Source organism: Alosa sapidissima, chromosome 13, assembly GCF_018492685.1.
Source record: "Alosa sapidissima isolate fAloSap1 chromosome 13, fAloSap1.pri, whole genome shotgun sequence".
NCBI classification, from domain to species: domain Eukaryota; kingdom Metazoa; phylum Chordata; class Actinopteri; order Clupeiformes; family Clupeidae; genus Alosa; species Alosa sapidissima.
In genome coordinates this window covers 12,258,766-12,272,496 of record NC_055969.1, presented here as the reverse complement: position 1 = coordinate 12,272,496, position 13,731 = coordinate 12,258,766, and the positions used below count along the sequence as shown (strand labels likewise).

Sequence of the window (13,731 nt, the reverse complement as noted above, 5' to 3'; positions counted from 1 at the left end):
GAACCGGCAACCCTCCGGTTAAGTCCAGAGTGCTAACCAGTGGGCCACGGCTGCCCAAATTTATTTTGTAGCACAAATTTATTTTGTAGCACATTTAACGTAACATGATTCGTCCAAACTGACATTGAGTGTAATGTGACCGGAATCCCCCTAATGGCTAATTTGAATAGCTCAGCTCTCAGCTTCCTGTGGTCTAGGAACCTTTCCATCTTCTCATCCACCCACACTCCTGCACCATCAGTAGAATAAAGTCCTTTGGACTGTGAAGACATGACAATCTGAGCAGCGACTGCCTTGTGTGAAGAGATGACCATGCCAAAAGGAGCACACCACAAGATATTACACCCAGCTTTAATATTAACAAATAGCACAAGCGATAATCACAAAGTAATGCAGACTATTTTATTAGGTAGCTGTCAGTCACCTTTGTTGTACATTATTGTTCAGCAGAATGTCACATTACATTTTTAAATAAGGCACTTAACACTAAAACATGGCAATGTAAATATTTCCTTCAAACTGACACCATAGGATGTCTAGGATGGTGTCTCCATAAAACAAAGTTTGATGGTACAGTGTTACAAAATTCACATATTTTGATATATTACTTGATGTAACTGAATGACAAAAGGGATTAAAGCATTAAACAAAATAAGGCCACATTTATGTTGTACCCATTGCAACGACTACAACACAACAACTATGACACAAACAACTGTTTCACAGCCTTATTGTTTTGCTCTTGGTACGAGTTTCTTTTCTCTGTTGACTGAGAACCACTTGCCCCCCCCCCCCCCCAATCCAAATCAAGACCATTCCCATATATAAGGAGTAACTGGTCTCAGATCTGCGCCCAGCTTCAGCTATGCCATCAGCTTTTAGACGGTCTTTGGTCTTCAGATCCCTTCAGTGTTTGATACCTGCTCTTCCTCCAGTTTTCCCCTGTCCATGGCTGGCTTCTTGCTGGAGGCCCGATCCTCAACTCAAGTGAAGAGGTCAGTGTAGTCCACCTGGCCAGCCTTCTGACCACATGCATGAAGGAGCTGTTCTCCTCCAGATGAGGTGAGGGCCTCCACCTAGTGGCCAAAAGAAGAAAAGCACATTCACTGTCATGTCATCAAAGTCAGTCATATCATACAGTCTCTGATGTAAACTACTTAAACTACTCACACAAAGTCAGGGATATTCAGCTTTCGGGTGAAATTTCAGGATGAACCTAAAATCCATTATAACCTTTACAGGTGAACTTAATGTGACCTTCTCTAATCTTTTGAATGTGTATGTCCAACAGTTCAATGTTTCAGTACTTTCTATACTGAAACCCTAAAAATTTCACCTGAAAGCCAGATATCCCTAACTTTTTGTGAGTAGTGTATATATGTCAAATGAAATGTTGCTGCTGTCAAACAAAAGGTGCTGCCCTTTCTTCTGGCAAAAGGTTATTGGTATTTGAGCTTGAATGTCAATCTTATAACTCCTCCCTTCCATGTTCCTGAAGTATGAACACTCTCAGAGGATGAACATGAGAATTTCTCCAGAAAAAAAAAAGTACAATTTTAAGTAATGCCTGCATCTTTAACCTTATTAAGAACTGAATCCGTTTTCAAAGTTAAAGTTGACTGATATTTAGCAGATGCTTTAATCCAAAACAACTCAGACTCGCAACGGCAGGGAATAAAACCCGGGTTGAAGGATTGTCAGGCGGTAAGGTTACTGCTGCTCCACTGGTCTCTGAGCTCAATTTTTTTGTGAGTAACATCATTAGAAAACGTCTCTCTCTAACGTCATCCTTCGTATTTGTTCAGCCATACAACCCATTAAGATCACTGTACCTCATGGTACTCGACCAGTTCTATCAGTGATGAGAACTTGAGCTGGTCTCCCAGCAGCATGTAGCAGTTCTCTGTGGCATCGATAAGGAAGTGCCTGTATCCATCCTGACTGCGGTAGGAAAGGACATATCCCAAGATCCTTTCGCTGACCCGGATCAGAAAGTAGCCAGGCTCTTTCTCACTCAGCAGGTCCTCAGCTTCCTGCCGTGAGATTATGCCTGAAAAAGAATAATGTCAGTATTCAACTTTTCACCTTTTTCTGAGGCTCAGATGAATCCACAGCTAAAATAAGGAGTTTTGTCTAGATTACATCCAGTATGCTGCCATAATCCCTCATTGATTTTTCCACTCTACATTCACCACCACCTCAACACTCAATAAATAAATAAGTGAGTAAGCAATTAATAATAAATATATGCAACAGTACTCTTTATAAATTGAACCTAACCTTAAGTTAATGGGAATTAACATAGCAGTTTTGTATTTTCATTACTTGAGGATAAAATGTATGTGCAGTTTTGTCCAAGAGTTTGATTTCAAAATGGAACATACAGGCAATTGCTGTTGGCAATCAGAATCTCAAGAAAATCTACATAACAGTACAAGGTTTCATCAGACACAAACACTAGGTGGCAGTAAGGGCCCACACCTAAAGTTGAACTACAATACAACTCCAATTGAAATACAAACAGCAACCCAATGTGCTTTATAACCTTGTGATACACCACCAAAATAATCAAGACACGTGTTACACTTGTTCAAGACAGCAGCCACCTTCATAATCAACAGGATGTAATGCTCCATCTGACATGGCCTCCCCTGCTCAGTCGGGCGCTCACCATGAAACCAGGTTGCTATGCGGCTCTGGTCTCTCTGGAAACCGGCCCGGAGGGGCAGCTGCTCGTCCCTGAACCACTGGATGATGCGCTCGCGGGTGGACGAGGACAGAGTCCGGCGCACACCTGGCTTCCTGCAACCACAGGAGGAGAAAAAAGCAGGTCAGCTGGTAGCTGGGAGGGATGGGGAAATAGATGGAGAGAGAGAGATGGAGAGAGAGAGAGAGAGAGAGAGAGAGAGAGAGAGAGAGAGAGAGAGAGAGAGAGAGAGAGAGAGAGAGAGAGAGAGAGAGAGAGAGAGAACGGAGGGAAAAATGGAAAGAGAGAATGAGAGCTGTACTGTTCGATAGATGGAGAGAGAGGGAGATATATGCAGAGAGAACAAAAAAGAAAAATGGAGAGAGAGAGAAAGATGGAGAGAGAAAGACATGCAAATAGAGAGAGCGACCATTCATGTGTGAAAGCCCCAAAGCTGGTGGCTGGAGGCTGCAGTGCCTGTGGCTTAGTCTGAATGGGAGGGAAAATCCCCCAGCCTCAGCACTTCTCACTCCCAATATAAGAGACAGAGCGAGAGTAAGAGTGACCATTAAACACCGGCAGAGTCAGGCAGACAGGAAGAAACCAAGGCCAAAGACAGACAGACAGACAGACAGACAGACAGAGAGAGAGAGAGAGAGAGAGAGAGAGAGAGAGAGAGAGAGCGACAGACAGAGACACAGAGAGAGTTTCAACTGAACAGTACCCTCCAATATCCTCTACAGTATTCAGTGCCCCGAACAATATTCAAAAGAGTAATAGTGTTATTCAGTTCTCAATAGACTAAACCTCTGATGTTATTATGACCATGACCTAATGGGACAACAATACTGAAGTTAATCTATGAATTTAATTAGGACTGCTATGTACTCATAATAAGAGGATTGTACTCTGCAGACTAATGCCTGGTGCAGTAACTGACCTTTGCAGCTCCGCACAGCATACAGTACAGAACAGAGAACAGAATTGTACATTCAGAGGAGAGAACTGAAGAGGCACTCACTGACTGATGACGTCGCTGGTTACGGTGAGGTTCCTGGGTTTGGGTTTGGGGGGCAGTGTTGGTTTCTCGCCCCCGAAGGTCTTGGTCACGGCAGCCACGCGGCCCTGCTCCAGGGCCTTGAGCGAACGCCTGCGGTGGTCTTCCCGAGTCTGCTTGGCGATCGACCGACGACGCTGGTCTGCCACTTTGGATTTGCGTACTGAAACACACACACACACACACACACACACACACACACACACACACACACGTCATGTCCAAAGGTTATTTTAAAAAAGTATGACCTCATATCATCATCATCTGAACAGACTGGTCTTTGTGACTACGCCACCCAAAAAACAGACTCTGCCACTGGGCGCATTTAGAGCAGCAAACATGCCCTGCTTTGCCTTTTAAAACATAAAAACTAGTTTCACCTCAAACCAAGGGCTTTAGAACAGAGGTAATGGCACAGAACCAACTATAACCCTTCAGATTTAGGGCCATATCAGATATTTCATTTTAAGAGCTACAGACCAAATGACAGACAACATCATTGTCTTTTATCATAAACAGACATAGACATCCATATGTGACAAGTATAAGTACCTGTCGGTACCTTTCCCCAGTGCTTTTAAATTGTGAATTTCCACAGTTGACATTTATTGATTTACCTAGCAAATTCTTTTGAATGTTAGCTTAGCAGATCATATTTGATGGTAAACAATAGTTCACTAAGGATGCCTAGGCACAATCCCTATGTACACACCCCAGTCTATGAATGCCTTAGAAACATTGAAGTCACAATTGTTACCTTTGCTCTTTCACTCTATATATAGCTAGTCCGATGGAAGATTGCATTATCTTTAGCAGTCTCGGAGTCATGTTGACTGTGACGGTTCTTTTAAAAATGTCAGTGTAAATATTAGCTAGTCTTAGGGCTGCACGATTATGGCCAAAATGATAATCACGATTATTTTGATCAATATTGAGATCACGATTATTAATTAATTTTAGTGAGAAAAATATTTTTTCCCTAAACATATTGGACTTGCTATCTGGCTCACCCAAATTCTTCCCCTCACATTTACTCCCCTAAATTACTGCAAATATAGATTTGACTGCGACTTCCAAACTTCCAAACAACTTCCAAACAAATGTTTTGTGCGTGCTACTTTGTTAATATTTGGGAAAACGTTAACAGCCCACCGGGAAAAATAATTTCTTAAGAAATACTGTTAATTTGATGCTGTTTAATTCATTTATAAATGGTGCACTGTCACTTTAAGACTCTTTGCCAGCTCCACTCAAATAGCCTATGGCTAGTGCTGTGCCTATGGCTGTGCCCTCTCACAGTTTAAAATTGGTCAGTAGTGGGAACTACTGTTGCCATCGCCCTCTCTCCCACGCTCAAATGCGTCCCCAATTAAATGGACTAGCATAAGGTAGTTAGATCTGCTGCAATGGAGATACTATGTATCTCGATGTGACAAGCTGTTTTGACATTGACATTGTAAACGTTCTCTAAGAAGAGTGTAAAGCAGTTTGTAGTAGCCTAAAGTTAACCACAACGTCGTCTATCGCTGGAAAAAAATAGCGAGCGGCCTATGATAAACTAATAAATGCTCGGCGGGCCGGATTAAAGTGCATGGCTGGCCGCAGTTTGGACACCCCTGGTTTAGTCATTCGTTGATATGTAAAACACTGACGTGTAGGCTACATTTTCATTATTGTTCACTCGTTTTGAGTAGGTTGTGTCTTGAAACGCTTATGCATTGTAGGTTGCACATGAAGCTTATAAAATACATGAATAAAATTCACGGATCCCGTCGTTAGCTCAACTCTTATTACAGTAGGCTATAGGCTATCGGAGGAAGCAAACAAGGACTAAAAGTTAACGTGATAAAAAAAGGCATGTGTGGTTTACGTCATGTGATGTGTTTCACGGTATGAGTTGAGAGCCCTGCTTTTCTTATATTTTTGGTTAACTTAACTTGCCTGAAATCAGAAATATTTTCGAACAATGGATGATCCGCTTCGAGGGACAAGCTCTTGGCCTTCTGCTGTGCCACACATTTGATTTTTGATCGTCGTTTATTGTATAGTCTAACTAGCCTACTAATAGTTAACATAATGTCACTAGTCCACAGTGCATCAGGCTGAACAGTGCAGGGAACAGCTGTCATTGGTAGGCTGCATGCAGGCACATGGTCAGACAGGTTTAAGGAGCGTTTGATTTGTTTTGTAGCGGAGCGTTCTATGGGTTGCCAGGTTGGTTCTATGGGTAGAGCACGCATTTGAAATATCGCTCGATCACGCAAATTTGATCGTGGGAAGCCAAAATCGTGATTAAAATTCGATTAATTGTGCAGCCCTAGCTAGTCTTGCCTGTCAAGTTATGACAGTGATACAGAGGCCCCAACCAGGTGATAAGACTATTTCCATCTTCACTGTTGTACTGTACAAATGACATTTCATAAATGCTCCATTCATCATTCCATGCACGTTTATGTCTGCATGTGATAGAATGACTGAGAAGGGACTCGGATGACTGAGACTGTGTGCGTGTGCATGCATGTGTGCGTGCGTGCATGTGTGTGACTGAGTGAGTTTTGGAACTTAACGGTGCCTCACGGTCCTGAGAACAGACTCAGGTGTGTGTGTGTGTGTGTGTGTGTGTGTTGCCTCACATGACTCCTGCCAGGCCTTGTCCTCCTTATCCTGATCCTGCTTTTGCACATCCTTCAGGTTTATGTAGATTTCCTGAGCACGATCCTCCTTCAGTCTGCGCACCTCTTCTTCAGCCTTGCGTCTCTCCTCCTCCTCCTTTTTCTGCACAAAACAAACACAAACAAACAACGACCCATCTAACGGTCATTTTCCTCTGTACAGCACTAAAGCATTAGGGGACAAACACACGTCAGTGCAGACTTACATGACTGGAACTGTAATATTTCTCACCAACAATACTCTATGTTGTTGTTTATGACTGTATGACTGGTGAATGACTTTCACAATGTCATGACTTGGGTCTTGTGGTCAGGATACTGATTTTGACAATGGAGGGCAATCCAAATTAGTCTCAATAAAGTTTGAAGGTGTGGTCAAGATCAACGCTAATTAATTCATGCTGACAAGCAGAGGAGAACTCAACAGAACTTTATATTTCTTGATAGCTGTCCCCCTTTGTCTCTTGAAGGCATTTCAACAGGAGGCAATTACTTTACAACAAGCCCTACACACGCATCCATTGTGACGTGATGTAATTGTGCCTCAAGGATACGAGCAACCCATTTATTAACTGACGCAAGAAGAAAAAACTGGTTCTCTGTGAATTTGCATGGACATCATGGTCTGATGGTGGTGGTGGAAACCTAATCTACTTTTAGAATGCTGCACCAGAACACCATTCCACAGCAAAGACAAATACCGTAGCCTTATGTATAGAACTGTGGGTACAACACTTCAACACTTCATATTACAAATTGTTAAATAAGACTGCCTTTCTTTGTCATTTTCCTTCATCCTGGTCAGCAGTTTCTAATTCCTCTGAGGTGGACCATAGTGTTAGACAATCTTATATCGTATGCGTCACTGTTCTTCATAACCTCCTCATGCCTGATGCAGTTCATAACCTTATGACCTAGGGTGTATTTATTTGACATGAAAAGTGGAAAAGAAGGATCACAATCATGCTGAAAAATCCAAGTGTTCATCATAGCAACCTAAGGGTAAGTAGAACCACTAACACTTTTTTAGCTTCATAGAAACCTTACCAGGTTCTCCTTAGGACAAGACAACATACAACCAAACCCAAACAATAACTTTTTGTTCTAAGACAGTGACACTCGGTAGCCCCATGACTGAGTCCAGTCACTGCTTCAATCAATCAGTGAGCCAGTCGGCAAGCAGACCAGCCTATTACCCTCTGATGCCAGGTAAGCAGACCAGCCTATTACCCTCTGATGCCAGGTAAGCAGACCAGCCTACTACCCTCTGATGCCAGGTAAGCAGACCAGCCTACTACCCTCTGATGCCAGACGAGCAGACCAGCCTATTACCCTCTGATGCCAGGCAAGCAGACCAGCATCCTATCCTCTGATGTGAGGCAAGCAGACCAGCCTACTACCCTCTGATGCCAGGTAAGCAGACCAGCCTACTACCCTCTGATGCCAGGTAGGGCTGTCACTTTACGTTCGAAAATCGATTGCACAATCGATTGGACCAAACAACACAAGTTTCGAAAACTAAAATAGGGAATCGATTTTAACCAAATATTTACACTATTCATTTTAAACGAAATAAACAAATAAAAAAGATAGATGTAACAAAATTCATAAACAAGAATATAAGAATATAAAAGAATTCCGAAGTGCAGTAAACATTGCGAAAGCTAAAAAGAAAATTCCCACCAATTTTAGCACCGGGAACAGCTGTTTCAATCAACTGCTGTGCTGCTCGTGTTTTGCCAAAAAAAATGGAGGACAACGCGATCAACCTGTGCGACATGTAGAGAGACGAGTGATGGGCCCTAATAACTTGAGGAGTTCGATGTGGAAGTAGCCTACTTCGGATTTTTGGTATATCAAACTATGGAGAAGAACAAAGCGGTAGGCTACGCAAACTGTGCAGTCGAGTTCTACGTAGGCGAAATTTGTTTGACATTTCTAATCGTAAACACAGACACAGCTACGTTGAAGCCTGCAGTCATGTCACTGATGTAATGGCAGTCCACTCGGCTTACTGGTTTTCGAGAATGTTGCACTTCTGTTTGTCATTGTGCACGAAACTTCACGCCAATAAATCTTCAGAAATATTGCTGGCTTGCGTCTACAAGCGCCCTCTTTACGTTCGTCCTAATGCCTGTTAGTTGTTTGTGGATTGGCCTATAAGTTGAAAATGGAAACGTCTTTAGACATAAAAAATCGATTTTACAATCGATTCAATATACACTTATGTCTCAAAAATCGCACTGGATTTTTTCACAAAAGTGACAGCCCTAATGCCAGGTAAGCAGACCAGCATCCTATCCTCTGATGTGAGGCAAGCAGACCAGCATCCTATCCTCTGATGTGAGGCAAGCAGACCAGCATCCTATCCTCTGATGCCAGGTAAGCAGACCAGCATCCTATCCTCTGATGTGAGGCAAGCAGACCAGCCTACTACCCTCTGATGCCAGGCAAGCAGACCAGCCTACTACCCTCTGATGCCAGGCAAGCAGACCAGCCTACTACCCTCTGATGCCAGGCAAGCAGACCAGCCTACTACCCTCTGATGCCAGACGAGCCCTGCAGCCGTTACCTTTAGCTCCTCCTCGAGTCTCAGCTGCTCCTGGGCTGCAGCCTGCCGGGCCTCCTCCTGCCGCTGTTCCTCTGCCCTGGCCAGCACCAGGTCTGGGTCCAGGTGGACAACAGAGAACCTCTTCTGCAGCTCGGCCTCCTTCTTTGCCCTAAGACCCAACCAGGTGTCCACCATGTTAGTCGGGTCAAGCGAAACCAAGTACAGTACATGCAAAATGGCAGGCAAGTTTTACAAATACAAGCCTAAATCAGGTCCCATTACTGACATGTACTTAACCGTGTCACAATGTTTGCTGAAATTAAGTGCTGGGAGCAAACACTATTGACAAATACTATTGACAAATACTATGAGCAAATACTATTAAAGCTCTAACTTTATTCAATGTGATGTCACTAAAGGGTTACATGCAGATCCAGTAATATGCAAAAAAACAAAACCAATTAAGATTACATGAATAGTACAACGTGAGTATAGCTGCCGTTACTCTAATGTTACATATTATGATTTTGGATGTCATTTTTGTAGGTAGATAATGAAGGGGGAAATAGCCATTGCCTTCAGGATTTGTTGCCAAAGGCAGAGCTATAGTTACAGGTACAGTTATTACTTCCGTAACTGTAATCCACACAAATGAGTTGAATTCAATACACACTCCAACCATACCATGTTTCTCAGAGAAAAGCATGTGCCATATATGGCCCCCTTATCATAAACTATGAACTGTGTCAAGGTGCATCGGCCTTCTTGTGGGGTAAACCATTCACCTCTGGGAAGTTATAAGGCAAACATGATTGTGGAAACAACCCCATGCTAGGCAGGGAGTGCCCTGTGTCAATACTACATGCTGGGACTGGCCAGAAGTCAGGGAATGTTTAACTGAATAACACATTGCCTTTTTCCATGGCATGATGAATTCATTAGGAAACACACAGTGCTATATACAAGGTCAACCTAATTATTTCCTATTCACATATACATAGTCATGCAAGTGAAAAGCAAAACCTGTTCCTGCTCTTTGTTTACACACACGTCATCAGATGTCAACACATGAAAAGTCAAATTCCAGACACAAAAGTACACCAAAGCCGCACACCAGCAATGCTGAATGTAGTACATGTACAGTCAATTCCAATCCCATATTAACAGGTTTCAAACCTGAAAAGCAATCAATCCAATTATTTTAATATAAAACTATACATAAGTATGAATATTGATGTACCACAGGCTTTTAGTGCAACATGTGGTAAATATCTTTAATGGTCTTTAGATATTCATTCTTTACCAAGTCCAATTTTTAGAGATAAAAACACAAATAGCCCAAATTAAGTGGACATCTTTGTAGAAGGGCAAGGCACTCTTGCATGTGCCCAAGTCATAAAGTGCTATGATTAACCCAGAGCCATCCCTGTCATATTGTGGTTGGTCAGCAGCACTCAAGTAAATTCGACTAGGCCATTAAAGTTTATGATAACATTGACGTGTTATACTGACTGCCCTTGACTCAGCTTGCCCAACCTCACACTAAGCATACCATATTACTATTCACATATACCCAACAAATCTGCAGCAGATCAGTAGTATAACCTATTCATCTTTATGGTTTTCCATTTACATGGCCAGGACAGTGTACAGGTATTTTTTTGAGTGCATACACTAAATGAACAACTATTCACATGGACTGGACCTTTAACTGTAGCCATGTGTGTTATTGTGGCCTACCGTGTCCATAACATCTTACTGAGCTCATCTGCTTCCCTCTGGGTTTGCAGAGCTGCTTATGGATTAGAATTATGGACTGAGCCTTTACCTGTGACCATTTGTGTGGCTAGCTACCTGTCTCCTTGATGTCTCACCTGAGCTCCTCTGCTTCCCTCTGTGCTTGCAGAGCTGCTCTTTCGGCCATGATCTCATCACAGATCTGGTCAAAAGACTTGTCGTCAGGGTGCTCTCCCATCACCCAGACCCAAAGGTCACCGTCTGATGCCTTCATCCAGGAGACAGTCTTTCTAGTATCTGAAGACCAATAGTTTGAGTCAGTCAAAAACATGTAAAGATCTCTTTACTTACACTGGTTTTACTTTTATTTGTTAGTAAGTTGCTTGAAATTTCACTAGCTCATTTGGAATCCTAATGCATAAGGGTAAAAGCAGAGGTCTGAACACTGAGATCATGCTCTTTACCTTTCTTGGGCCTTTTCATCCCAATCTCTTCCTTCTCCAGTCGTGCCTCTCTCTCTTTCCACCGGCGAACCTGTTCCTCCCTCATCTTAAAGAACAGGATTTGCTTCTGATCCTCATTCAGCTCGGCCAAGAGCTCGGGGTCAACAAACATATCAGTCAAGATCTGCTGGAGCATCTTGGCTGATGTCAAAAACCGGCCGACAGAAGCGGAGGGTTTTCAGAAAATATTTCAGATTGTTTCTGTTGGGTGGGAGACTGCGGATTTGTACTGAAAGATTATAATCCTTTTGTGGATTGGTCCATGGCTATGTTCAAATGTGTTACTGAAAACAAGAGAAAGCGTGTCATTTTGAATATTCTTTCATCAAATCTGCCACATCTGCAACAGACAGATACTGTTACATAGACCCTACACAGGGACTTTTGAAATGCCTCCAGCACAAACAGTGTAGGCCTAGTTGTTGTGAACATGACACCACCTTCCCACCATAAAATAACCATTTGGCTATTGTTGTAAGTGAGTTGTATCCACAAATATTCTTGGAATGTAATATCTGGATAAAACATTAACAAACACGGTGGGCCTATGACATGAGCAAACAAGAAGTCAATTGGTCTAAGATGATAAACCTACTAGTGTTTCAGTTCCTTATTTTTTAGACATTAGGTCTACAGTAAATTAATTTGTGGAAGCAGGTGCACAGGGATAGCCTAGCCTAGCCCCCTGCATTCAATATCAAACGTCACCAAACAAGTCAGATAAACGGCAAAATAATTTATTCACTTGAGAGAGGTCAATTCAGTAGCAAACCACTTAGCGATGCATGGAATATGTGTGTATTGCGTCCCCAGGACACAAGGTCATTTTTTTTTAAAGATTCTTTTATAATTGTGTAAATATGATTTAACCTACACAAGCACACACCCAAAATCACTAATTTGTTCGATCAAGCACTTCGATGAAGCAGACTATAAGTAAACAAACCATGCTAACATTACCCATTTGAAGTCGCAATATTTTAACCAAAGTTTTATGAAACTGCATGCCGACAAACCTAACCAGTAACAGTTCCGCCGCACAGCCGCTACATACTCTTATCGAAAGCATGAGAAATATGTGCATTGTTACTCACGTTCGCCAACAGTATTGCCCCCCTATATATCCACACTTGAGCTATACATTACAGTTTTAAAAAATCCATATTAAGATGAAATGGTGGGCTTGGGGTAGACACAAAATGATGGATAGGCTAGTTCTTTTGATTCTTCATTAATTCTTTCCTTCCATGCTGACACTCGATCCACACCAGAACTGTGTGTTCCACCCATTGACGAACTTCAACTCACTCCTCCCTGATGACGACGGTAAATCACTGCAGGTGAGGGGAGGTAGCCTAGAAATCTAGACGCACCCTAGCGGCAGCAAAAGTAATTTGGGCCAGGGTGATACGGGTCTGGCTCGTCAGGCTAGAGGGAAGGTCTAACATTCTCTTCTTAGGAAGTAAAGACAAGAATTGAATAGGCAATGCTTGTTTTTACTTCCTAAGAAACAACAATATGAACCTGTGTGGAGAGAAACATGTCTATCACCTTATGTTCCACAGGCAAATAGCCTACTAAACACCCTCTTGCATTAAAGCAGAAAAAATAGAGCTTGGGTTAGGCCACAGCCTATCAAAACTCAGACCCCAGTAACCCAGTTGGTAAGCAATAGACTGTGATCTCATTTGATTCTTTATAATAAGAGTTGCTTACATTTTGTAGATTCTTGACTACAGCAATGATTTATTTTGAATTGATACATTACCCGACTCAACCACTAGATGGCCTCCATGATGTGTTAAAGATGGCATCTAAAACACTTCGAATTTGTATGTAGAAATAATAAGGTAGGCTATCAATGCTCTAACCATTTTCAATGAATTTGATTTCACAACAACAACAACAACAACAACAACATAAATCCATAACTTTAAATCCTGATCACATGGAAATCATGTCATCTAAATGCCCAGTGTGTCTCATTTAACAATCAAATGACACCAATAAACAAAAAGTTTTCCTGACTTGGACAAGTACTTGACGTTTTCAAAATGAATCCCCATTGGGTTTTTATTCAACAGGCTGCTTTGGACTAGCAGAGTTCATGACCTGCACACAGCGAGGCAATGGCAATGCATTAGTATTCCATTGGCGAGAGATGAGAAAGTTAAAGCTCTCTGGGCCAGATCTTTGTACCAAATTTGTTGGCAGCAATGTAGGCTACATCAGCACTTACAATGAACACCATAATTCTTGTTCATGGCTAAATATCAGTAATGTAATATGAGAAAAACAATCTTTACTTAATGTAGGCTATGGATAAAGGATTTAGGCTACTAATGTATAATGGATAGGCCACAGTTAGGAGTACTTGTGAGATTGCTTTATATCATTTTAAAATCAGATCAACGTGATCCATAGTACTGTCTTTTAACAAACTTAAAACAGAGTTGTGTAAACTTATTTAGATTAAATAGATTTGTTTAGAGTCAGAGGTAAAACATGCCCCCCATTCATAGGCC

At 42.0% G+C, this 13,731-nt stretch overlaps 1 protein-coding gene across 1 annotated transcript; it reads right to left on the bottom strand.

Moving 5' to 3' along the window:
* Positions 1-388: 388 nt before the first annotated feature.
* Positions 389-12,526, bottom strand: sh2d4a (SH2 domain containing 4A). The gene is made up of 9 exons (XM_042058450.1): positions 12,301-12,526; positions 11,168-11,490; positions 10,841-11,000; positions 8,988-9,135; positions 6,377-6,518; positions 3,708-3,906; positions 2,672-2,802; positions 1,833-2,050; positions 389-1,076 (listed from the first exon to the last, which is right to left on the bottom strand). The coding sequence occupies exons 2-9, from the start codon at positions 11,340-11,342 to the stop codon at positions 984-986; spliced, it is 1,266 nt and encodes a 421-aa protein (XP_041914384.1). The 5' UTR covers positions 11,343-11,490; positions 12,301-12,526; the 3' UTR covers positions 389-983.
* Positions 12,527-13,731: the final 1,205 nt, after the last annotated feature.

Bases quoted from the DNA above. Each gene is read 5' to 3' on its own strand.
- sh2d4a (XM_042058450.1), bottom strand. From the start codon at position 11,342: ATGCTCCAGCAGATCTTGACTGATATGTTTGTTGACCCCGAGCTCTTG. The intron at 3,907-6,376 runs GTGAGGCAACAC...TGTGTGTTTCAG, and splicing joins CAAGGCCTGGCAGGAGTCAT to TACGCAAATCCAAAGTGGCA. The intron at 2,803-3,707 runs GTGAGTGCCTCT...CTGTGGTTGCAG, and splicing joins ACCAGCGACGTCATCAGTCA to GAAGCCAGGTGTGCGCCGGA.